The sequence below is a fragment of the Physella acuta genome, unplaced genomic scaffold, assembly GCF_028476545.2.
Source record: "Physella acuta isolate Inbredline_101_S28 unplaced genomic scaffold, ASM2847654v3 ptg001581l, whole genome shotgun sequence".
Lineage (NCBI taxonomy): Eukaryota > Metazoa > Mollusca > Gastropoda > Physidae > Physella > Physella acuta.
The window spans coordinates 152,921-180,610 of NW_026733095.1; the positions used below are offsets into that span (position 1 = coordinate 152,921).

The 27,690-nt window shown below is 41.7% G+C and overlaps 1 protein-coding gene across 1 annotated transcript in view; it reads right to left on the reverse strand.

Moving 5' to 3' along the window:
* The window catches only part of LOC131928989 (protein O-mannosyl-transferase TMTC2), a 55,189-nt gene that overhangs the window by 12,435 nt on the left and 15,064 nt on the right, over nucleotides 1-27,690 (reverse strand). Inside the window, exon 2 of the mRNA XM_059285174.1 lies at nucleotides 5,337-5,919. Coding sequence (XP_059141157.1) covers nucleotides 5,337-5,919 — 583 coding nt within the window. The remainder of the gene's footprint in view (nucleotides 1-5,336; nucleotides 5,920-27,690) is intronic.

Genomic DNA, 27,690 nt, shown 5'->3' on the forward strand with positions numbered 1-27,690 from the left:
GATCTGTGGTAGAGGTGGAGGCCAAAAATACCCTGAGAGGTAAAATGTTTACAGTTGAAGTTCTTAAAGTGATGGGTGTGTGTTTGGGGGGGGGGGGTGGGTGGGAGGTTGGGAGTTGAGTTAGGGATCGGAAGTAATTGAAGAGTAACGAGGAAAATTATTCCGCGATGGAGACGCTCATAATAGGATTTATGAGTATACATAGGTATATTGTGATATGAAGATAAAGTCAATGGTTTAACAATTAGTGGTGACAACCATGACGTAACGATTGGTGACACTGAAAATAACAAGGAGAAAAAGTAGTGACACCGATGCATGTCGATCACCCCTACCGAGAAAATATACAACACTTTTCATACGGCCATGTCAACATTTCTCATACGGCCACACTAACATTTCTCATATGACCATACCAACATTTCTCATATGGCCATACCAACATTTCTCATATGACCATACCAACATTTCTCATATGGCCATACCAACATTTCTCATATGACCATACCAACATTTCCCATATGACCATACCAACATTTCTCATATGGCCATACCAACATTTCTCATATGGCCATACCAACATTTTTCATATGACTATACCAACATTTATCAAATGACCACATCTCTACCTCCCAGTCTAGCCTCTAAACGTGTGTACCCAGCGAGAACCACTCGCCTCTCCGTGCAGACGACAGCACCACGTATCATATTGCCCACAGACAGCCAGAGGTGTCCGTAGAAGCCTCGCTCAAAGCTCGGCCCACTGGCTCCATGACACCGTGCCGGGCTGTTAATGTCCGCAGCCCTATGTCAGTCGTTGGCGGTACAGGAAACTGGATCTTTCAGGTTTTGTTAGTTCCTGAAACCTTTATGGGTGAGGTTGTAACGGATTCAGTAAAAGTGTATTCCTTTAGAAGCTAAATGTACCTAGATTAAACACTATTATAAGAGCACACACACCCGTGTAACAAACCTTCGTCTAGAGAATTTTAGACTACTCGATTGCAGACAAACTGACCCCTGGTCAACTCGACGTTACTTAACAAAACTTAAAAGAACATAACACAAAATGTCATAGTGGTCTAACAACCCTTAGAAAAGACAGACACATAGCCCACTATGAAACAACACGTTGGAGGGTAAAGATTGATGTATCCCCAATGACCAGCACTAGACTGTTTAACCACACACCCTTAGACAACAGAAAAACTAGCTCTGATTTATGTTGGTTCTAAGCCAGGCGTTCAGTAGACCCACTGTTGCTTGATTATCAGTCTGAAATACATACATCGGTATCATTCGTATGTTATAACAGTACTCTATTCTTATACAGCTTTACTTTAAAGCGCCCATTTCAGACCTTGAAATCTATAGGCAGATGAAGTATAGTTCATGTTTCTTTAACTCGGTATATGAAGGGATGGTGTGGTCAGCACTAAGCCTAGCCGCATTTACTTTCCCCAACGTTAGTCGGGTATGTATTTTAACTGGGTGGACTCAGGGACGTCATACAGTAAGAGGTCTGGAACTCAAGACATTAGGACAAGAAGCCCAACTTTACTGTTTTGTATCCCATTTCTAATATTACAGTAAAACACCTTGTATTTACTGCAACTATTTACTCTTATTCTTATCATCCATTACACCGCCCCAAGGATCAATACGGCTCTATTCTGCCCTTAATACAACGCTAAACATTAGTTTACTGCGCTAAACATCCTCAGGTACACTCCATAGAACAGCACCAAGTACACCTATAATTGTGCTCAAACAACGCCTATGACTGCCCCAAACTTTTCCTGATTCTGTTCTATTAATCTTGTAGATCTGCTCCCAAAGACTTTAAAGGACTGATCTACATATCTCAAACGACTACTTTAAAGCACTAAAGGGCTGCTTCAAACAAATATATAAAAGTACAGCTCTATTAATGTATCAAAGGGCTGCACCGACCCATCTTAAAATAATGTTCCCTACATCTGTAAGCCCAAAATACCCAGTTATTTTAGGACAGATCTCTACATCTGTAGACCCCAAACATCAATTTATTTTTAGACAGTGCCCTACATCCGTAACCCCCAAACATCCAGTTATTTTTAGAAAGTGCCCTACATCCGTAACCACCAAACATCCAGTTATTTTTAGACAGTTCCCTACATCCGTAGGCCCCTTAAAACATCCAGTTATTTTTGGACAGTTCCCCACATCCGTAGGCCCCTTAAAACATCCAGTTATTTTTAGACAGTTCCCTACATCCGTAGGCCCCTAACGTCAAGTTATTTTTAGACAGTTCCCTACATCCGTAGGCCCTTTAAAACATCCAGTTATTCTCCCCACACGCTGCGCCGAGTCAAAATTCGAAACCCTCTCCCCAATCCTGGCCTATAATTATAATCTCGACCCTCCCATTATCCTCATCAGACGACACCCGTACCCCGGGGGCAATAACTCCGATGCATACAATTTTTTTTGTAAAGATGATGCAGCTTCGCAAGGTGCGTAATCCACCGTATGCCTAGAGTTGTCTCCCATCCACTTTTCCCCCCGTCGTTGCATTCACTAGTTCTTGAATATCATTTCTGTAGTCTTTTATCCCTTATCCCGCTATCCCAATCCCAAAAACGACGAAAATATCCACATTCTAGAGCAGAGATAAATACTACGTCCGCACTCCTCGTTTCATTAAACAAACCCTCAACCGATCGTATGCTAGGATAACCTAACCGTTTCCTTTCATCTCACCCATCAATTCATGTGTAATTTTGTCATCATCCGACCTACATTTAGAAAAAAAAATCGGGTACCCCAATGACGGAGACAAACGCGAGAAAAGGGAAACAGCAAGTTGGGATAATGGTGAGGGAACTGGCTACACCCAACTAGAGGCTAGCTCTTGTTTTTGTAGGCTCAGTGCTGTAATCAGGATGAAAGCCACGCAATTATGTGCTTCACCCAGCTAAAAACGGCACTCAGCATGTGGCTGTTACACAGAATACGGGCGCTCAAAGAAAGATGTTCAAAATGTTTTGAAATGTAAATGGGTTTTTTCTTTTCAACGTGATTTGAAAATTGTTCTCTAAATGTGGAGATAAAAATGTAGATCCGTGTTTAATTGTTGCATGAGGTGTGATTGTGGAGAGATTGAAATATTGAAGTCAAACTGTAGGTTGTTTATGTGATGTTGATGTGATATTTATGTGGTGTGATTTAGGTGGTGTTGATGTAATATTTCTGTGGTGTGATTTAGGTGGTGTTGGTGTGATATTTATGTGGTGTGATTTAGGTGGTGTTGATGTGATATTTATGTGATGTGATTTAGGCGGTGTTGATGTGATATTTATGTGGTGTGATTTAGGTGGTGTTGATGCGACGTGTTGGGGTGCTGATGACATTTTATTTGATGCTAAGGTGATGTTCGTTACATATTGGATGGTGTAATGTTCGTAGGAAATGGTGAGATGATATGTGAAGTCTGTGGTGAAGATGTCATATCTATGTGATGTTGTGGTAAAGTGAGGTGTTGAAGTGATGCTAGCTTGGTGTTGGGATAAGGTGTGGCGTTGATGTGATGTTTGTGTGGTGTTTTGGGTGATGTTGATGCGATGTCCGTGGTGTGTAGCAGTGCTGTGTGTGAGTTGTAAAATGTACTTATGACGAGAGTGGTGTGTGTTTGTGATGTGTGTGAGTTTGTGATGTGTGCGTGTGTGAGCTTGTGATGTGTGCGTGTGTGTATGTGTGTGTGAAGTGTGTCTAATATTTTCATGATGTTTCTCAACAGCAATACTAGAAACAAAACCGTCTTAAGCTGACTTAAAAAAAAACATTCTAATAAAACAAATAAATGTTTGTTTTACACAAGAAAATAAAGAAAGTTGTTTACCTTAAAAGATTATATGTAGAGAGTGACATAGAGTGACATAGAGTGCCAGAGATATATCTTTCACCACAAGAAGCAGAGAATAATAACCTTGTGTTTTACTTTATTTTTTCGGAAAGGGGTCGACTATAAATGACGTCTCACTCGTAGGGGGGCAGGGGTACGTAATTTTGTGATGGTGTGTGATGAGGGGGAGGGGGGCGGGTTTCAGATGGTATGACGTCACACTTTTGCATTATATTAAAAGCAATGCTAGAAAACGAATTTTAGCTGTTATTTTGCGTTTTAGAAAACTGTTTTAATAAATTGTAATAGGAATTGATTAAAATACTTTATGTTGACATAGTTCAGATAAGATTTTGGAAAAAATGTCGGAGGGTTGTAGGCTGAGGTGTGACGTCATTTTAGGTGGGGGGGGGGGTGTCTGGCTTTTTGTGACGATGTGTGACGGAGGGGAAAGGGGGGGGGTGTAAATTGCGAAAAGAAACCGTGACGTCATTTATGGATGACCCACAAGTCCACGATGATTATGGTGATATTTTTTTTTTTACTTTAACAATGATCAGTTATAAAACTGCTTATTGTACATTACTAAAGATATACAATGTTTACTACATATGTCTACTGTAAATGTGATTATGATGTGCATAAGTTCGTTGTAAAAAGACGCTTAACATTGGTATAAGTCGTCTAGACGTAATGCAGGATTGATGATTGTGTTAATGGCACACAAGGGTCGTTCGAAAAGTTTCGACTTTTGATACAACACAACAAAACCACACACTCATGCTTAAATAAAAATAAAATAGAAATAACCCAAATCCCGAAATCGATACCCTACACCACTTCACTTGTTTTCGGCTTTAACTCGACTCAAATGTTAAACCGGCGAGATCATGGGGGGGGGGGGGGGGGGGGGTGGAGTGTAACAAAGAATGTCTGCGACAATAGACTGTGACTTGTGTGTTGGGCTAACACACCTTGTGACACTTGTGTGTTGGGCTAACACACCTTGTGACACTTGTGTGTTGGGCTAACACACCTTGTGACACTTGTGTGTTGGGCTAACACACCTTGTGACACTTGTGTGTTGGGCTAACACACCTTGTGACACTTGTGTGTTGGGCTAACACACCTTGTGACACTTGTGTGTTGGGCTAACACACCTTGTGACACTTGTGTGTTGGGCTAACACACCTTGTGACACTTGTGTGTTGGGCTAACACACCTTGTGACACTTGTGTGTTGGGCTAACACACCTTGTGACACTTGTGTGTTGGGCTAACACACCTTGTGACAGCAGACTATAACGTGTGTGCTGGGCTAACACACTTTGTGACAATAGATCGTAACTTGTGTTGGGCTAACACGCTTTGTGACAGTAGACAACGCGTGTTACAGGACATCACACGTTGCTCACACGCTATCACACCTGTCAGCAACACAGGTAAAAACTCACCTGCGTGAAGATCTCCAGGGTGCAGACGTGACGTAACGACGCCCGGTGCACGACGATGACGTCATAGGTCGCGCACACGGCCAGCACGGTCAAGGCCTGCTCTTTGGTCAACATGGCCGCCGTGGTCAGCACCAGCACCAGCCCGGCCGTCAGCCAGCGTGACCCCGGGCTGTCTGATGACCTCTGGCTGACGTATTTCCGGTAGCAGATGAAGGTCAACACGACCAGCAGACAGGCCAGAATGTCAGCGCGACCTACCACCCCGGCCACAGCCTCCGTGTGGATGGGATGAGCCGCGAAGGTTAATCCAGCGGTCAGGGTCCCGAGATCGGAACCCAGCAACGCCCTGACTAACACAGTGTAAACGAAAGTAGTGAGGGCGTGGCAGATGACGTTCCCTAAGTGGTACCCCCAGGGGTCGAGGGCACCGAGGTAGTAGTTGAGCCTGAAGGTCAGGACACAGAGGGGTCTGTAAGATTTGTGCGACCCACTGTGGGTCAGGGGGGTCCCCCAGAAATCGTCGTAGACTAGGTTCCATAATGGCGTCTCCGGCAGCAGATCTGGGTTCTTCAATATAGCACGACTGTAAACAAAAGAGTCAAAGCATTTAAAACGTGCACTGTAATAAAATAACGAACAAATCCTGCTACATGTTTTGTTACCTAGCAGATTATAAAATTACAATACATTTTTAAAAAATATTTTCGGTTTTGATTTATAAAACGAAGGATAATTAAAACAAAATCTAACTTTAATATTTTAAGAATAGACTATTAGCTCACTTAGATAAATTTAACTCAATTTTTAACGTCGCCCATAAAAACAGAATCCAGTTTGTTTATATGATATACACGTAGCTTTTGAAAGTAATGTGAACCTTTAGCAGTCAGATCGCCTATAAAAGGATCTTTACATCTTTCAGATAAACAGGTCGTGTCTCGTTATCTGGATGTTGTTTTATTTCAATGTGGCGTCACACTATCTGTTTACACAGAATTATCGCAAACATTAACTTAATTAAACATTTATTTAAATATGCAGCTTTGGATCAACTCAAACATATTCTGCGTGGATTAACTCAAACATATTCTGCTTGGATTAACTCAAACATATTCTGCTTAGATTAACTCAAACATATTCTGCTTGGATTAACTAAAACATATTCTGATTGGATTAACTAAAACATATTCTGCTTAGATTAACGGAAATATATTGTTTGGTTTTAACTCAAACAAATTCTGCTTGGATAAACAAATATTCTTTACAGTTAACCAACATGCTTTCTGTATTTTGTTTAAAAAAAAAAAGTCAGATACGTGATGCATGTTTGCTAAAGTTTTTTAAAGGTCGTTTTTGTGTGAGGTTGTAAGGTCATGCATATGTATGAGGATTTTGTTTTAGCTGGGAATGGAAGAGGGGGGGGGGGGGGGATAAGGGAGGGATAAGGGCGGGATAAGCAGGACAAAAAGCTCAGTTCATGAAGACACGAACTTCTAAAACACGAGAGTTCGCGGAGAAAAAGGTCAATCTTTAAGCCAGACCTTTTCCTATAGGTTGGGTTGGCTTGTCTCTCTGCTTGGGTTATCTCATGCAACCTTTAGGCCGGGTTGTACACATAGGTTGTATTCAGGCTATGTGTTTGTCTTTAACACAGACAACCCTAGGCGGGTTGTACAACTGGTTGTATGTACGCTATGTATATGTCTTAACATAGGCAACCCGTACAGCTGGTTGTATGTACGCTATGTATATGTCTTAACACAGGCAACCCTAGGCGGGTTGTACAACTGGTTGTATGTACGCTATGTATATGTCTTAACACAGGCAACCCTAGGCGGGTTGTACAACTGGTTACATGTACGCTATGTATATGTCTTAACATAGACAACCCTAGGGCTGTATAGGCTATCCCAGGCGACCTTGAGGCCGGGTTGCACAAGGTGGGTGGCGTGTGCCATTGATGTGTCTGTGACCAAGTGACGTCAATACATTGAAATCACGTGACCAAGTGACGTCAATACATTGAAATCAGCCAGGTTGATGCTTGGGCATGCGCATTGGAAAAACGGATGGGGAGGAGGAGGGGGTGGGGCGGGAGTTTGTCGATAAGAAGGTGAAAAAACGATCCCTGTGGCACATGGTTTAGAGAGGGGTTGGGGGTGGAGGGGCGTAGATCCCATGCAGACAAAATGTATCCAATATAAATATGTACACGAGGGCGCCAAAATAGACAGTCCACCCCTGCCAATGTGTGGATAGTGGTCAGCCCCGGGCAACACGTGTAGAGCCTCCACTGGAATATTTCTCACACGATTTTACCGTGTACCTGATAGCGGCATTAGATGTTGAAGGCAAAGTAAAATGTTTTTTGTTCTACCAGTTACCAACACTGGACTCTTGTGAAAATATGAATTTTTGATTTATTATAACTTATAACATCTTATGGCTTAGGGCGTTATTTCTCGATTTAAAGATGACAAAGTAATATTTATTAATACTCTACCACTAGCACCCTAACACCCCTCTTTATGGAAGAGTTTATTATTGTGTCATTACCTGACGCTGGTATTTATAAACCCCACACGGCTAAGTAGGTGACACCAGATGTGCTTATATCTTCTCATTCGGCCACAACAGGCGCTGTGCCAGAGCACCTATCGACCTCGGCGGGTCAAAGGTCACCCCGTGACCTACACGGGAGAGACGATTTTTTTTTGCCGGTGACGACAAATTGGAGACTGCGGTAATTAGCAGTAAGCAGGCTCTAACACGTTTGACACAGGTTTGTTTAGAATGTCAGGAACTTTGTTTTTAGTTTGTTCCTTCTAAGTGATGAGGCTGTCTGTCGAGCTAGAGGTAAGTAATAGGGGGTGGGAGGGGGGGGGGGGGCTGTTAGAGGTGTACTGTTATAAGGAGGGGTATGAAGGTAGGGGAAGGTTTGTGAGTTGGGAGAGGTTTGCTGGTAGGGGAGGGGTTCGCAGAGGTCGGGGGGGGGGGGGGGTTAGCAGGTAAAAGGAGGAGTTTGGAGCTAAGGGGAAGGTTAGTAAGTAGGATATTTTTGCAGATGTGAGGAGAGGTTTGCAGGTAAGGGGGTGGGGTTCAATTAGGAGTTTGAAGATGGGGAGGGGTTTTCATGTAAGGGGAGGTGTTTGTCGTTGGAGTGGGGATTCAGCTTGTGTGTTACTTGGGGACCAAGCGTCTGGTGTAGTCAAGCATAAGCTGGACGTAAATCAGAATTGATTAGCAGTTATACATCAACTTATTTTTATTGGGAGCTCTTGATATTAACTATTTTTTTAAACAGTCGACGCTACGTAATGTTAATGCAAGCGTACAATTTGCTCATCGTCATTACTTCCCCTTGACTGCCATCTGGGAATTTTATCTCAAGTAACCGGAGAACAAATTTAAGAAATAAACAAACACGATTTAATTAAACGCCCCTTTACAAAAAACTAATTCGTGTAAATTAGCCAACAAAATATCATACAGTACTTTCATATTATCACTAATATCTGTCAAGCAAATCTATTTCCATTCCCAACTTAGCTTTAGATCAGGGGTCTCCAAACTTTTCAGTCCGAGGGCCGCATTGACTATTAAATTTCAGTTCGGGGGCCAGTTTCTACCAGGCATGTCTTTGATTTTTCTGGGCAAAGTTCCTCAGCCATCACCAAACTAACGTCTTTTCTGTGGACAAAAAGATCTCCGCGGGCCGGATGAGAGGACATAGCGGGCCGCATCCGGCCCGCGGGCCGTAGTTTGGAGACCCCTGCTTTAGATGAACAGTTGTAGGCCCTACTCAACTAGCGTTAAGATTTTTTTACGCGTTTCGATGCTGTTGAAACCATTGGAGAAGTCTCAAATAAACTCATATATAGGACTGCTTGGCCGAGCGCTAGAACGCACGACTACTAATTCGAAAGTTTCAAGTTCGGTTCAGTGGTTCAAATATGCATGACGTCCATGATCCCATCTTAATGAATATCGGCCTTGTTTGGTGAAAAATAAAGGCGGTTGGACATAGTGCTGGCTATAGTATGCAGTTTGAGAAACTGATGAACTCTACTTCATCTGCTCCATCAACTTTTTGATCTGCACAGTTACAGCTGATACAACTTTACAGAGCACCCGCAACAAATTGCGTCTAAAAATAGCAGAAGATGGTGACCTATTTAATGACATCCAGCGCTGAGCAATTAACTTTTGAACCAGTTCATGACGTATTCGCTAATGAAGACAACACTAATTACGCTGTGTGCAGACGTAAATCAGCAAGAATGATGGGAGAATGGGCTGTAAAAATAATTGTATGGGATGTGGAGTGGTCGAGGTTAGGGGTGGGGTGGTCGAGGTTAGGGGTGGGGTGTGGCGGTCAAGCTGACCCAGACGCTATTAGTACCCCGGACTGCGTAGGTTGTCTCCCGTTGTCCTTGGAAATCTACCCCGTGGGCTCTTTAAGTTAACTGAGCCTCATTAGCCGGTGTAATGTAATTAGTTAAGAAAACCTCCAGAGAGACTGCAGTAAAAATAACATGCAGCGGACGAGAATTTTTAAATTTCCTGTAACTCAGACATTTGTATTGCTTTTTGTAAGACGAAAGATCCTTACAGAATTTGTTCACTACAATAGAATTACAAGCATCGAATTTACGCTTTTACCGGTCCCAAAAAAAAAATCAACTCTTATATAATAAAGAAGGTATTTGGGGAATGTTAACCATATTTTAATTATAAGTGACGGGCGTTAAGTGTTCACGTTGCCTACCTCACCCCCCCTCCCCCGTTATCGAAATCCTGTCTGTACCTGCTTAACTATTCTGCACATCAATTTGCATGTCATCGCTTGTTCACTTGAAGCTATCACCTGCTAAAACCTGACCAACACCTTCCGCGGCGCACCGATGTCCCCCCCCCCCCGGCACCTTCTCCAACTACGCACCAGGGCGCACACGACAGCTATCAAGTGACCTAACGATGTCAGCAGACGACTCAAGTCTCGCCAGGCTCGAGAGCTTACCATAATCACGCGTTTTGTGCGCCGACCTACTCGAGATCCCACGAGATAATGAGAGAATTCACGAGATCGCGAGAGATTTCTTTCTTCGGGGCTGGTTTTGTTCACATTTGGAGGATCTTGCACAGTCATTGAGGAAGAACTTGTCGAGGGCTTTACACAGTATCTACCGCTGGTTCAAATTTTGTTTCAAAGGTTTAACACATTTCTTGTCTTGATTCCCCAAACTTAACGGGATATTGTGCAGACTAAACAGTCTTTAGGACAGTCTTTAAGACAGTCTTTAAGACAGTCTTTAAGACAGTCTTTAAGACAGTCTTTAAGACAGTCTTTAAGACAGTCTTTAAGACAGTCTTTAAGACAGTCTTTAAGACAGTCTTTAAGACAGTCCTTCAGTCTATAAGAGGGTTTTGAGAAAAGTTAAAACCAATAGTGAAGTTAACTAAAATGTTACATGGTAACTGGCTAAGTACAGGACATCTATCAGTCAAAGTTGGGGGGGTAACTATAGGACAGGAAGTGACGACAACAGCGGTGACCGGAAGTGATGATGTGCACCTACATGTAGATGATGTAGGTTAGTTTAAGGATTAAATTATGATACTGTCGAAATGAAAGGTGGTGGAGGCATGATTTGTAAAGTAATGGAACAAACACAAAGCTTTTAAGTGAACTAAAGATGCGTTCACATTGAAGAATCGCACGTCCATTGTAATGGCAAAGGTGCTATGTCTAGGATAGGGAGAGCGCTGGGGCTAAGGTTAGGACAATGTTGACTTTAGACCAAGTGTCTTCTATCATCTATGGCGGGCAGTATTTATTCACACATAGTCGCATATTAGCGTCCCAGGTCTCCTTCAATTTCGAGGGTCACACTTTAGGCTCCCAGGGCTGCTTTAAGTGAGGGTCCCAACTTAGAGTCCCAGGTCTCCTAACGTATAAAACATCCAATTTACATGTCTAAATCACAAACGCACATCGAATATTTCACGATATTAATTTACCGTTTTCCCCCCCGAAGAGCTGTACCAAGCCACACGATAAAACACACAATATGACACCAGTGTAGGTGAGTACGCCCACGATAAAACACCAATATGACACCAGTGTAGGTGAGTACACCAACACCAAGCCACACGATAAAACACACCAACACCAAGCCACACGATAAAACACCAATATGACACCAGTGTAGGTGAGTACACCAACACCAAGCCACACGGTAAAACACACCAACACCAAGCCACACGATAAAACACCAATATGACACCAGTGTAGGTGAGTACACCAACACCAAGCCACACGATAAAACACACCAACACCAAGCCACACGATAAAACACACAATATGACACCAGTGTAGGTGAGTACACCAACACCAAGCCACACGATAAAACACACCAACACCAAGCCACACGATAAAACACCAATATGACACCAGTGTAGGTGAGTACACCAACACCAAGCCACACGATAAAACACACCAACACCAAGCCACACGATAAAACACCAATATGACACCAGTGTAGGTGAGTACACCAACACCAAGCCACACGATAAAACACACAATATGACACCAGTGTAGGTGAGTACGCCCACGATAAAACACCAATATGACACCAGTGTAGGTGAGTACACCAACACCAAGCCACACGATAAAACACACCAACACCAAGCCACACGATAAAACACACAATATGACACCAGTGTAGGTGAGTACACCAACACCAAGCCACACGATAAAACACACCAACACCAAGCCACACGATAAAACACCAATATGACACCAGTGTAGGTGAGTACACCAACACCAAGCCACACGATAAAACACACCAACACCAAGCCACACGATAAAACACACAATATGACACCAGTGTAGGTGAGTACACCAACACCAAGCCACACGATAAAACACACCAACACCAAGCCACACGATAAAACACACAATATGACACCAGTGTAGGTGAGTACACCAACACCAAGCCACACGATAAAACACACCAACACCAAGCCACACGATAAAACACACAATATGACACCAGTGAGGTGAGTACGCCCACGATAAAACACCAATATGACACCAGTGTAGGTGAGTACACCAACACCAAGCCACACGATAAAACACACCAACACCAAGCCACACGATAAAACACACAATATGACACCAGTGTAGGTGAGTACACCAACACCAAGCCACACGATAAAACACACCAACACCAAGCCACACGATAAAACACCAATATGACACCAGTGTAGGTGAGTACACCAACACCAAGCCACACGATAAAACACACCAACACCAAGCCACACGATAAAACACACAATATGACACCAGTGTAGGTGAGTACGCCCACGATAAAACACCAATATGACACCAGTGTAGGTGAGTACACCAACACCAAGCCACACGATAAAACACACCAACACCAAGCCACACGATAAAACACCAATATGACACCAGTGTAGGTGAGTACACCAACACCAAGCCACACGATAAAACACACCAACACCAAGCCACACGATAAAACACACAATATGACACCAGTGTAGGTGAGTACACCAACACCAAGCCACACGATAAAACACACCAACACCAAGCCACACGATAAAACACACCAACACCAAGCCACACGATAAAACACACAATATGACACCAGTGTAGGTGAGTACACCAACACCAAGCCACACGATAAAACACACCAACACCAAGCCACACGATAAAACACACAATATGACACCAGTGTAGGTGAGTACGCCCACGATAAAACACACAATATAACACCATTGTAGGTGAGTACACACGCACTTATTTTAACGATGCCGGCACGTACATGGCTGACTAAGACTACTTACTGTCTGGTAGATTTATCAGCTCACGAACTCGCCAGTGACAGACGTTATTGTTACGTCATTAGTGGGATATTCGTACACAAATTGTATTTAATTAGATAAAAGCATTTTAAATCAAATTGCATGATCCTTTAAAAAAAGTTTTTTAAAAAAAAGTCCCAGTATTTTGCAAACAACTAAAGATGATTCAACTGACCTTCGGCTATTAATGTTTTTACAGCCAGACACAACAAATTATAAATTCATTTAGAAAGTCTAATGGTATATTGACGAATCCGTAACTTAATAGTCTTTCATTTCATTTATAGACAAAGTATACAATTACACTTGGGAATTCCGGTTCCCATCTAAAAAAAAAATTGTTGTGTTTATTGTTGTCGTTTTTAAAATAAGAAATTTTAAATAAAAATGTAAAATGGAAAAAAAACTTGTTCTAGGCTTCCTTAAGGTAATATTTTGTAATCATATACTTGTAAACTGCGTGTACATAAGTAAAATGCATATAAAATATGTCCCCAGGGGTGTGGCAAGTGTTAGCCTATGTGGCATTAGGTTGTAGAGCCAAAGGGATTCGAATTTTTACGTTGGACCAGTGACCAGTAAGACTTATATTTGTATGCACCCCCACTCCCTCTCGCAAGCTGCAAAGTAGGTAGAAGAAGCTTCTTATTTTAAAACAGGCTTTGTCTAAGAGGCCTGGAAAATTTTATAAGGAATCCCTAACCCAAGGTTGAAATATTCATTGTGCATTTTTACTCCCGAAAGCCTGAATTTTACGCCTTAGTATGAAAGAATGATAAAATGGTGAAATAACAGTTAATAAAAAAATCAAAGCACTAGTTTGGACTATAATAGCACAGTACCAAAGGGCCCTCTGAGATGTTATCCTGGGGGCCGACCGGGATATTTACGGTAGACCGGCGGGCCGGTCCACCACTGTATAGGCCTATGTTCTTAATTTAAATCTTAAACAAAGATTTTCCATTAAAACTAAACTTGAATCAAGTCTGCAACTGAAAATTAAATAGTGACATATAATGATTTGATTTTATATAACTGGAAGGTTAGCTTAAGTACAATTATTAACCCACCAGTTTTAGTTTGCTCAGTGAGAGCATATGCACATATGCAAAACTTTCGACATCCTGCACAACTGAATTTCATTGAAAGAATTTGTGTGAGTTCGTGTCGCTGGTTTATTTTTTTTTTAGCACTTACCTATCAGCTAAACTTTACCTAACTGTAAACCAACAAAAATAATTATCTTTTTTTTCCAGGCTACTTAAGTATAAAATTAAAACACACTTGTGTTTTTTTTCTTGTTACATTGTTTACAATTGACAATTTTTCCTGTGATATTTCTTCCACTGACTTTTTTTTCATGGGACCTTTTTTTTTGGTGAGATTTTTTTCCCCCTGAAACGTTTTTTTTTATTTTTTATGACAGCGCCCCCCGTCCCCGTAATCCACCGATCTGTATGAAGCCGTCTGCCCGTTACACATGTGCAGACGTCGATAGATCGTCCACTGTCCACAAGTCTGGTCTGTCTCTCCTGCCAGCCCCCAGCCCTTGTTTACATTCTACCAATAAAAACCTAGCCCCCCCCCCCCCCCCCCACAGCCGTCATTGTGTGCGTGGTCTTGTGGGAACGACAGGACAAAATGTCGCGATCAAAATTCTCAGAGAATGTCTTCGCTCTCGTTTTTAACCACAGCAAGAACGACAATCAGCTGTTTAAAGCGCATTTGCAACACTTCAATAGCCTTAAAAACTTTTTGCAATATCCCTAAACTATCCCTAAACTATCCCTACAATATTCATACACCAACCCTACAGTATCCCTAAACTGATTGTAGGAAAAAAAAGTCACAGGAAAAAAAAACACAGGAAAAAAAAACACAGGAAAAAAAACACAGAAAAAAAGTCACAGGAAAAAAGTCACAGGAAAAAAAGTCACAGGAAAAAAAGTCACAGGAAAAAAAGTCACAAATATATATTTGCATGATACTTGTTAATACTTTTATGTATTAAATATTCAGAGAGTGCAAATTAACTTAAGATTAATTAAATGTAATGTAATGTGTGTATGCTGTATACGCATAGGAATTTTTATAATTCATCTAAAAATATTTAGTATGAAGTATGTAGATTGTAATTATTTTAAACTTAAGATTAATAGCGTTTAATAGAATGCTCCAAAGTCCACGGTTTTAATCCTGTTTTTTTTTTAAATACCAACATTAAATTACCGTGAAATGGTAAGTTCGTCTGACTTGCTGCCCTCAACTCATGGCCACAATAGTTATGTTTAGATGTTTAGTTCAACCACCTTTACTGCCCACATTTATCACGCTCATTACATAACAACACTTAGGATAAAAAAAGAAAGCCGACAAGGTTCAAATGCTGTCATTGACGCATGACGTCAACAACACAAAATATGTTCGGACAATGCCTACTGAGGAGAGGCCGACCAGAGAATAGCCTACGGCGAAATGTGCCTAAATTTTTTTTATAGTTAAATTTTCTACCGCGTTTTTAACTAAATACGTAACAAAAGTTGAGATTGTCGTGTAAATTATATTAGAGTATTTTTACTTACAATTGTTATAAACCATAATGCTTTTAACGTCTATAAATAATTTATGCTATAAAAAAATACAACCCACAACAAGAAACATACAAAATTTTACAATTCTAAACAAATAAAAAAAATATTTCTAAAAATATTTTTGTGACTTTTTTTCTGTGACTTTATTTCTATGACTTTTTTTCCAAAAATTTTTTTCCACTGTGACTTTTTTTCTGTGACTTTTTTTCCTAGCAAAAACTGTGACTTTTTTTCTGTGTTTTTTTTTCCTGTGACTTTTTTTCCGTTTACCCCCTAAACTACCCCTACAATATCGCTAAATTATCCCTAAACTATCCATACACCAACACTAACCCTACACAACATTCTAATCAAATGAAAATCTTGACACCCTCATCTACCACTTTATCGCAAGGGGCCATCCATAAAATAAATTATGTCCCATACATACAGGCAGTGTGGGGGGGGGGGGGGGGGGTCTAGACTTCTATCACGTAGAAAGGAAGGGGCGTGGTCAGATATTGAGACGAAGCTTACATTATATTTTACTTAAAGGACCCAAAAAGATGGCAGTCGTATCATGCTTTGATAAAATTAAAAACAGATGTGGTGAAAGGGGGCGTCGTTTTAGAAGGGCCCGAGCTATTACTAATAATAGGGGGCGGGGTGTGAGAGTATTCAATTGGGCAAATAAAAAAATATAATTACACGTTACCAGTAATAATATTTGTGAAAACAAATTGCTTGTTAAAAATCTTTAAAAAATAATAATTACGTGTTATTTTATTTTTATTTAAAAACTGAAACTTTTATTTGAAGCGGAAGAAATAACACACGATCAATTAGCAATGCTCGTTTGAGAGGATAATGATCGAACGCCTGGTAGAACATTCCCAGAAGATTCTAGACAATTCTGACTGATCCGCCGGCACGGTAGATTACGTCAGCATAAACCCAACGTCTCACAGCTCATCAGGGGCTGAAGTAGGCGAGACAACTCGGGCGACAGGCGAGAGAACTCTTGTAGTAGGGACGACAACTCCACACTACGTATGCAGTGGAGTGTGAACACACACCTAAACCCATGATTATAATAATCACCGGAGTTCTTACAGTGATAGTCTACATACAAAATACAAGTATGTATAGAAGTATTGAGCGACGTTAAAGTTCACGAATATTTGTGCACTGTAACCTGATAGCTCAACTAAGGAGAAAGTAGAAGGCAGAGTTCGCATACCTTATTACGTATATTCAAATACCAAAGAGCATTGAGTACAGTGTGATGTACAGACTTGAAAATTGATTCAGTTTTTCTTCCAGGGGTTGAGACATTCTTCGGAGGGAGGCGAAGAGTTGCCTGAAGAAACTCTGATAGAAGGGGGGTGGGGGTGGTTGACGAACTTCAGGTGAGATGCCTGAATTATGCTTTAAGACAATAAAACACGAAAACTGTAGAAAATAGCGAATATTTTGAAGTAAGCAGATTAAACCCGTATCCTTCTAGCAATATAAAGGTCCATATGACCCTATCAAATCCTTCTATAAAGGTCCCTATCAACAATTGTGTGCAGTGCGGGATCAACCATTGGATTCCAGTCCTCGTGGTACCAATGACAGTGTAGCAAGCACCGCATTATTTTTAAGGACTATCCGTTTATGGCGTCTATGGTGAAAAGAAGGAGGGTGGGGGGGGGGGGGGGGGGGGGGGGGGTAGACACAAGGCGACGCGGGTGGATGAGTAATTCAATATTATAACTACGTACGATAGACGGTACACTTTTAAAAGAGAGAAAAAAAATTATCTTGAACTAATTGATGAGATTTTAAAACAGCCCTCCCCCCACCCCTCATCTTCCAGACATCTCTGTAGAAATAAACTACAAATTGTTTTTTTTTTTTTGTAAGTCGCAAGCCACTTAACTAATAGCTAAAATAGCATAGGATTATGGCCGAGGGTTATACAAAGGGGATGGGTGTGTGTGTGTGTGGGGGGGGGGGGGGGTAGGGAAGAGATAGGTAAAAACACAGACTTTCACATCACTCTGACCAAAACCATCGTCTGGCGACATTTGAATCATGACGTCATGCACCTACAAATAGTTGAAATTCATATCTGGATTAGCCCTATTCATTTTTCAAGTGAGGTCACGCTGACCTAGAAAAAAGTTTTCAATCATAACCCATTCAATTTATTTTTTCCCTTTAAGCTTATTCAACAGGGTGTCAGGAAGAAAACAGTGGGCTAATCTGTTGTCGTCTGTTCTGGTCACATGACTCAGAAAAGCCGAGGCGAAAACTAGTTCACACATAGACGGTGGGTCAGTGCCCAGTTATGTAAGACCACAACCACGTGATACAGGGTCAGTACCACGTGATACAGGGCCAGAACCACGTGATGCAGGGGTCAGTACCATGTGATACAGAGCCAGTACCACGTGATGCAGGGGTCAGTACCACGTGATACAGAGCCAGTACCACGTGATGCAGGGGTCAGTACCACGTGATACAGGACCAGTACCACGTGATACAGGACCAGTACCACGTGATACAGGGTCAGTACCACGTGATACAGGACCAGTACCACGTGATACAGGACCAGTACCACGTGAAGCAGGGGTCAGTACCACGTGATACAGGGTCAAGTTAAATGAGATTTTCATATGTACCAGCTGCTCCAGGTGGCGCTGTGCTGTTAACGTCCGCGTTAATTTGATCATCAGCGTGGGAGAGATTCGTTCCTGAGATCGCGAGGTGTGAGTTGGTTAATGATTATATAATCTTTTAAGCAGTGTAGATAATAATAATAATAATTTTTAAAATGTACAGAAAACTGAACAGAAAATAAAATCGTTTGTCATTACTTTGATTATTGGGACACTGCCAAATCTGCCACGTGTCAAAAGCTATATCACATATGATGCATATCTTGTACAACTAATCCACGCCCCATATTATATAACCCGCATAACTTGTATAATTTACCTAAGCACGACGGAAATGAAATGACATCCCGCCTGTCTAAGATGGCTGAAAATGACACTCTTCCACCGTAGCAGTTGGACCTTGGTCTTGTATGACCGTATTGGCTTTCGTGCGTGCTAGTCGGTCGCGGGTTCCATGACAGGCGTTGCACCTTAGCAGTGAATGTGGATCTGGGTTGTTCTAGAGCCTGTGAGGGACCTGACGCTGCAGGTGGGAGGATGAGTGGCAGGTAGCGCTGGGAGGGGGGAGGATCCGTTTCAAGTATGGATTTCATCGATTTTCTACTGAGTGTTCTTTTTTTCTGTTGTTGTGATTTCGTAGGTTAAATATCCCGTTTCTGGGGTAAGGTGATGAATCGTGGGTTGGACAATTGTATGTTTAGTGTCACGTTGGGTGTGTGGGCTTGGCTAAGATTTCTGTCGGGGAAATAGATGTACTATTTCTGGATGTGAATTCATGATAGTTTTATGTATTTGCATTTATATTCAAGTTTATTTATTGTAAATTTCAGTCCAAGTTTTTTAGCACTATAATTTGTATCCTAAATTCATCATACAATTTTTGTCATAGCAATTTGTCTATGGGTTATTTTTTAACGAAGTGACTACTCGGAAGATGATTTTTCTCCCCAACGTCTCCACTCAGTCGGCAAAAGATAGCTATGCGCATGCGCAGTGACCTATGGCTAGGGTTAGGGCTAGAATGAGGGTTAGGGATAGGATTAGGGTTAGGGATAGGGTTAGGTATAGGGTTAGGGATAGGATTAGGGCTAGGATTAGGGATAGGGTTAGGGATAAGATTAGGGTTGGTGTTAGGGTTCTACGGTTGTAAACACACGCATGTGCAGTACCATCGAAAACATCGCCGCGATGAAAAGTCATAGTTTCTCTCCATTGTGCATGCGTATCTTATTCCGGCTAGCATCGGCCTATTTTTAATGATTTTAGCTTAATGTATTTCTCCTAGTTTTTCCTATCTAGATTATAGTTTTACACGTCATTCTAGCTCCCCTACCATTATTTTTGTACCAATCACTATAATGTTCAACACAAGCTTCGTAAACACAGGATACATTCAAGTTTTTAATTCCGACCAGACCCCTACGTCTTTCCTCTCTCTCTCTCACCATCCATTAAACTTTAACCCACATCAAAGGTGAAACATCAAGTGCTAAAAAAATCAATGAAAGAAAATTAAATTTTAGAATCCCAGAAAAAAATCTAGCAGGCTCTTGTGATGTGTTGGTGCTTTGAAGTGTTCCACTCCCGGCAGTCGTTGATAAATTAAACAAGGTCTTTGATCGTCAGATCGTAGACACCAAGACAAAGATGCTCGGGTTAAGAAAGCAGTGTTTATTTCCCTTTAGCTTTTAGGAGCAGCGGTTTAAAATTTTGTATTGTTACATCACTTCTATTAGAGAGGTTTATTACGTCCGCCTACAGTTTTATGAATTGTAGGTCTATTGATACTGGTATAGACAGTACCCAATCCTTATGGAACACAGTTGTTCTCGTACATTAGTTCTTGTGACATTACACACACACAAACACACACACATTATATATATATATATATATATATATATATATATATATATATATATATATATATATATATATATATATATATATATATATATATATATATATGTGTGTGTGTGTGTGTGTGTGTGTGTAAAATTGTATAAGTTGCGTTGTATAACCAAATTTTTAGCTAAAATGTATGTTTTTAATAAGAAATATTCGACTCTAAGTAAATGGATCCCGAAATATATATTATATACACAGTCTTTGTTATAAAACAAACGAGAAAGACAACGAACCCAAGAGAAAAATAGGCGACGGATAAGAAACAAAAAAAAATGATTGGAAATTCCAAAGTTTTCGATGGCAAACTTTTTTCAACAATCTTGAAATCTCGGACTTAGCCCCAGGCCGTACACAGAAACACTAGTCTAATGGGTTTGTTTTTCCATTCTCTTGGCCAGATAACATCTTCACGTCACACTCACAGGCCAATGTGGCAGGTTGTGTTTATGGACAGGGGGGGGGGGGGGCTGGCAGATTGTGTTTATGGGGGGTAGTGGGTGTGTGGGGTGTGTGGCAGGTTGTGTTTAAGGGGTGGGGGTTGAGGGTGGAAGGTTTTGTTTGTTAAAGTCGGGTGGGGGGGGGGTCAGTTTATGGGAAGGTGAAAGATAACACAAGCAGGTTGTGTTTTGAGGTGAGCGATAGGTTTTGATTTTGGAAGGTGTGTTTGTTGGTGGGTACAGTGGCGGATTAAGGGGGGTGCTGAGGGGGCTGCAGCCAGGGGCCCCCGATTTTTAGGGGCCCCAAAATTTCCTTTTTCAATCATAGTAAATTTCCCTTTAAATTGAAACCTTTGGGTTTTTTGTTTTTTTTACTATAAAAGTAAAAGCCAATGTTTTAATATCTGAATGACAAGTTTATTTCAATTTTTGATCAAAATATAAAACTCGAGCACATACTTTAGTATAAATACCAGCCCGGACATCATTTGCTTATAACAATAAATTGGGTTGATTTTAGAGTTAAAAGCAAAAACAGCGGTCGAACTCTGACACATAAATGACATGCATCTGGTATGAATACTAAATGATTTAAACTTTTAAAAACATTTATAGGGCTTTCCTTTTAGTGAACGTTAATATCGGGTTTACATGCCAGGGATGACGTTCTTTAAAAATGGACGCCTGTGGAAATCCAACTTTTTGTGGGTCTCATAAATGAATGACACCTAAGAGGATGTAGGTGTGGGTTGTTGTTTTTTACGCTAATACCGTGCTTACTGTTTTAGTTGGGCCTAGTTTAACCTCTGTATGTTATTGATAATTTCCTACATAATGTGGTTTGATATTCTTTGTTTTCTTTTTGCGTCTATAATCAAACAAGTGCCACCAGTCTTTAAGGGCTGCTCTGTAACGACAGTATAATATTCTCATGGATATTTATGTTTGTTCAAGGTTAGTCTGCATTTCCAGCTTTCTCATGCCCAATATAAATTATTGAATGACAGTTCAATAACTATCGTGACACGGATACACAGGCTCAGGAGTTTGACTAACATTAGCCAGGGAGGTCTCGACGTAGTGAACTCCAACTAAATGGCAAACTGTGGACAAAATAAGTCTCACGACGATGTTGGTTTGAAACACTACATGATGGTCGCTTATCCATCCGTAGGCTCTATCCAGGCTTTACTTCCCCCACCACCAGACGCGAGAAATCGTCTTACCGTCTGGTACCCGGCTAGATCGCGGGGCAGAGGTCGGAAACTTCTACAAGCTTAAAATAAACAGTCATATATTTAGTGATACTGACGTAGCAGATGGATCTCGTCTGTGTTTTGTTAGTGTGTGTGTCGTGGTAATGGGTGGGGACAACATATAATCATGATAAAAATGAGTACATGTTAGGGATCGGCGTGGTTGAGTCGGAAAGCTCGTCGATGCTTAACTGAAATGTCTCGAGTTCAAATCCTCGGGCAGATGAGGCTCGTTAACTGGGGATAGCCACTCTTCTATGAGAGACAACTCCAAAATCAAACATCTGCTGTAGTTTGTTCTTGGTTGGGCAAAGGCTATGGATACACATTAAAATAAACCGGGAGTGATCTCCCCTAAGCTTTCTCGAATATTCTTATATAAAACAACAGGGGATGGGAACTCCATTTTAAATACTTAAAGTTTTTGAAATAGAATAAAATCTAGTAGAAAAAAGGATTGCACACCAAGTGAACGCCAAATGAAATGTGCATAATAGTGCGCAATATTATTAGTACTTTATAAATTTACATGCGTATTTTTGAGAAATCAGAAACAGCGTAAATTAGTACTTCCGGTCAACGGAAATTACTCAAAATTTGACTGAAGGTAGAGAATTAGAACTTTTACGTACATGTGAAATTTCATTTATCTATCTGAAATAGTACTCAAGTTATAGGCTTTTGAAAAATTCAAAGTAGAAAAAGTACCACTTCTGGTTATCGGAAATCGCTCAAAAGTTGATACGGATCTACGATTTTGATAAAATACTTATATATGAAATTTCATCAACCTAGCTGTAACGGTACTCACGTTATCGTTTTTACACACAGACACATACACAGACACACAGACACACAGACATACTGACAAGATTGCAAAATTATGTTTTTCCGTATCAGTGAGGTTTAAAACGTCGAGATTTGTAAAAATCTCGATTTTTTTTTACAAGACTTTCTCTATACGAGAAAGTAAAAAGAAAAGCAAGCTGAAATCAGAGTCAATGGTCTCAATGGCGCCTAACCAGTTGACACGTATACTTAATTGTATTTGAGGGGATCCCTTCCAACACTAAAATTAAGATCGAAGAAGAAGAGAAGAAGAAGAAGGTTAGATGTTTGTATCCAATTTACCGCTCATTGAACACAATTGACAGCTTTTTAAATTAGCAGTTTTGTAAATATCGGTGTCGAATGTTCCTATAAGTTATAAATAATCCATTAATATATTGAATGGTATGCTGATTAGGATATATATATATATATATATATATATATATATATATATATATATACATATATATATATATATATATATATATATATATATATATATATATATATAATCAGGGGCCCCCAAAAAGTTTCAGCCCGGGGCCCCGCCCAAGCTTAATCCGCCCCTGGGTGGGTAGGGTGGGGAGGGTATTTAAGGGTGGGGGAGGGGGGTTGTTTGTGAGTGGGGTAGGACCGGGAGGGAGGGAACTAGCTGATTATGCCGGGTGTAGACGGAAAGAATCTGATTATTATGTTTGGAACATTTTGACACGAACTTTGGAAGCAGCGAAATACATCCTATGTTTGGAACATTTTGACATGAACTTTGGAAGCAGCGTATCTGATTTAACTTATTTTTTACCGTTTTAATTGAAACTCTAGATTTAAAATCACAGATACAGGCTACACACTAGAGCCCTGGGTGATAACGTATTCAAACCAGCAGAGCCGGCGTTTAATTAACAATGCTGCATTAGGTCATTGAATCTAATGGAAGAAAATTTAAAGGCAACAGTCTATATGGCTTTATCCACCCCCACCCCCACCCCCACCCCCCAAAAATGTTTAAACCATATAATATACAATGACTTGCACTGGTCTGTTAGTTAGCAGTTTCGTTTTAAGTAAGAAATAGTGGAAATATTACTTGATTAAGGTTTCATATAATGCACGATTGAAATAATAGACAAAATGTTATTGCAAGGGTGAGTGTCGTTAGTAGGTAGGTTAATGCTGACAGCTGTTGTCTATCAGAAAATTAAGTAATATGTTGTAAACACATCAAGGTAGTTCAGTGAAGACAGAAGACACCAAGAGATGAATCTGACAGAAACAATATTTTATAGTGCACTGATGAGGTGCATTGGTGAGGTGCATTGGTGAGGTGCACTGGTGAGGTGCACTGGTGAGGTGTACTGGTGAGGTGCGCTAGTAATAGGCATAGCTTTATCAAGCGCATCAAAGGCGCTCGTTTGCTAACCCGAAAGAATCGAATTCAAATCTCGGACTGGAGCCTTTAGAACATCCATGAGTCCACTCAGCTCTAATGGGTACCTGAATCACGTGAGGGAAAGTAAAGGCGGCAAGACACAGTGCTGACCACACAATCCTTTCATATGCCGATGTCAAGAACCGTATGAACTCTACTTCATTATTAATCGTTTGGTCTGAAAGGGGAACTTTACCTTTACACAGGTGCACCGACTACGAAATGTACAGTTTCTACTGCAAGGTGCACTCAGAGGCGTAGCAAGGGGGGGGGGGGGGGCGGGGGGGGGGGGACATATGTCCCCGGGCGCCGACCTTAGGGGGGGGCGCCAAATTGAAAGTTTGAGGGGGGGGGGGTGCAAATGAAAAGTTCGAGGGGGGGGGTGCAAATCGAAAATTTGCTCCCGATGGGGGCGCCAAATTGAAAGTATGTCCCCGGGCGCCGGGAAGGGTCGCTACGCCTCTGGGTGCACTATATATAAATATAAGGCCAGTAGCACCATATAATATGTAGTGTAGCTGGTATGAACAGCCGTACGCCCACTGCCAGTCATGTGAGCACCACAAAAAGTAACACCACATAAAGCAGCACCACAAAAGTAGCACCACTTGATTTTGCAGGCTAACACACTCTCGCTCACACACATCAGTAGGAGCAACGTTACACAGTTTTTACCCACTATCTGTACCAAGTGTTGCTGTCAAAATATCGCAAACCCACTCCATGTAAACATCTTTTAACCTCGACACTCCAAGCGAGGGCTTTAGAAAAACGGAATTCTATTCGCCGCACAAAAGATGCATTCAACCAATTGGTCGGTGCCACAGGGCGTGCTAGAGTAGAGTCTAGGCACGTTTCTTTATCGTATCAAGCATAGGCGTAGGACTTAGCGGTCTATGGTAGAGTTACTTCCCATATCAAGCATATGCCAAGAACTACGCGCTCTATGCTAGAGTTACTTCCCATATCAAACATAGGCCTTGACTATGCTCAAAAGACAACCGTGTTTAACAACAGCTAGAGACCACGCCCTAGAGAGTACAATACAGTTATACAACGACGTGCTGTGCAGGAACCAGCAGTAAATCATGGTCGTGCCGAACTGTAAATATATATTGAAATCTGTGGTAAATATGTACTACATCAAGTTTTAACATGTGTGTATTGTAACTACATGTAAATATGTATTACACCCATCTGTAAATACAACTCCGCCAAAATTGTTCCCCAAAAAGTGGTAGGGTTAAGCGTGGGGCTAGCTATCCTGTTTCGTTAAAAAAAACAAAAAGCCACAGAAGATGTAAATACATCAATCAATGCGATGTCAACTTGGTTGAGGAGGTTCCTCGTTAGAAGAACACATAATACACACTGGCTTAAGCATCCAGGAAGCTAGTTAGATGACACAACTGCTGGCGCTCAAATAAAAACCAGATTAGGGACATTCAATATCAGGGAGCACAGAGCATCCCACTAGGTTAGAAAAAGTACAGGCACCATAGAGAACAAAAAATGGCAAAGCAACTGGTCCAGATGTCACCCCACCAGAGGCACTCAAAGCAGACCCAGTGGTGGAAGGGCTATGGGTTTACAGGTCCCAATGGTGTAAGGGCTATGGGTTTACAGGTCCCAATGGTGTAAGGGCTATGGGTTTACAGGTCCCAGTGGTGTAAGGGCTATGGGTTTACAGGTCCCAATGGTGTAAGGGCTATGGGTTTACAGGTCCCAGTGGTGTAAGGGCTATGGGTTTACAGGGCCAATGGTGTAAGGGCTATGGGTTTACATGGTCCAATGGTGTAAGGGCTATGGGTTTACATGGTCCAATGGTGTAAGGGCTATGGGTTTACATGGTCCAATGGTGTAAGGGCTATGGGTTTACAGGTCCCAATGGTGTAAGGGCTGAGGGTTTACAGGTCCCAGTGGTGTATGGGCTGTGGGTTTACAGGTCCCAGTGGTGGAAGGGCTATGGGTTTACAGGGCCCAATGGTGTAAGGGCTATGGGTTTACAGGTCCCAATGGTGTAAGGGCTATGGGTTTACAGGTCCCAATGGTGTAAGGGCTATGGGTTTACATGGTCCAATGGTGTAAGGGCTATGGGTTTACATGGTCCAATGGTGTAAGGGCTATGGGTTTACATGGTCCAATGGTGTAAGGGCTATGGGTTTACATGGTCCAATGGTGTAAGGGCTATGGGTTTACATGGTCCAATGGTGTAAGGGCTATGGGTTTACAGGTCCCAATGGTGTAAGGGCTGAGGGTTTACAGGTCCCAGTGGTAAGGGCTATGGGTTTACAGGGCCCCATGGTGTAAGGGCTGTGGGTTTACAGGGCCCCATGGTGTAAGGGCTATGGGTTTACAGGGCCCCATGGTGTAAGGGCTATGGGTTTACAGGGCCCCAGTGGTGTAAGGGCTATGGGTTTACAGGGCCCAGTGATGTAAGGGCTATGGGTTTACAGGTCGAAGTGGTGTAAGGGCTATGGGTTTACAGGGCCCCAGTGGTGTAAGGGCTATGGGTTTACAGGGCCCCATGGTGTAAGGGCTGTGGGTTTACAGGGCCCCATGGTGTAAGGGCTATGGGTTTACATGGTCCAACGGTGTAAGGGCTATGGGTTTACAGGGCCCAGTGATGTAAGGGCTATGGGTTTACAGGTCCCAATGGTGTAAGGGCTATGGGTTAACAGAGCCCAGTGGTGTAAGGGCTGTGGGCTGTGTTCCCTCTAAGCTGCGCGGTTGCGCGGCCGCGCAGTAGTTTTGCACACTAGCTTTTTCCCCGTAGAGGGAATGTTGGCCGTGGGTTTACAGAAAGAGCCGCCCTAAACGTAATCAGAGGTATGTAGATCTGCTCGTCATGTGATTCACATGAAGAAGTCAAGAAATCAAGTTTAAATACGTGCTACATTCAAACTGTAAATACTTGTTACAACTAGCTGTAAATGTGTAGCACACAACTGTAAATATATACTACTCCAACCAGTAAAAATGTGCTACAGCCTCCAGTAAATATGTGCTACAGCCACCAGTAAATATGTGCTACAGCCACCAGTAAATATGTGCTACAGCCACCAGTAAAAATGTGCTACAGCCTCCAGTAAATATGTGCTACAGCCACCAGTAAAAATGTGCTACAGCCTCCAGTAAATATGTGCTACAGCCACCAGTAAATTCTCGCTACTCCCCTCTGCCCCGTGATTATGGAGCAAGTTATAATTTAGTGCCCCGAACACGACGCCAGAACAACTCTCCAACAATTGTTATCTTGGTGGATCCCCCAATATGTGCAGACGATAGGCGCAGTAAATAACCGGCAGACGACACGTAAACGGCAATTACAGGATCAGCTCATACTATACCAGATCCCCTTCAAACCAAC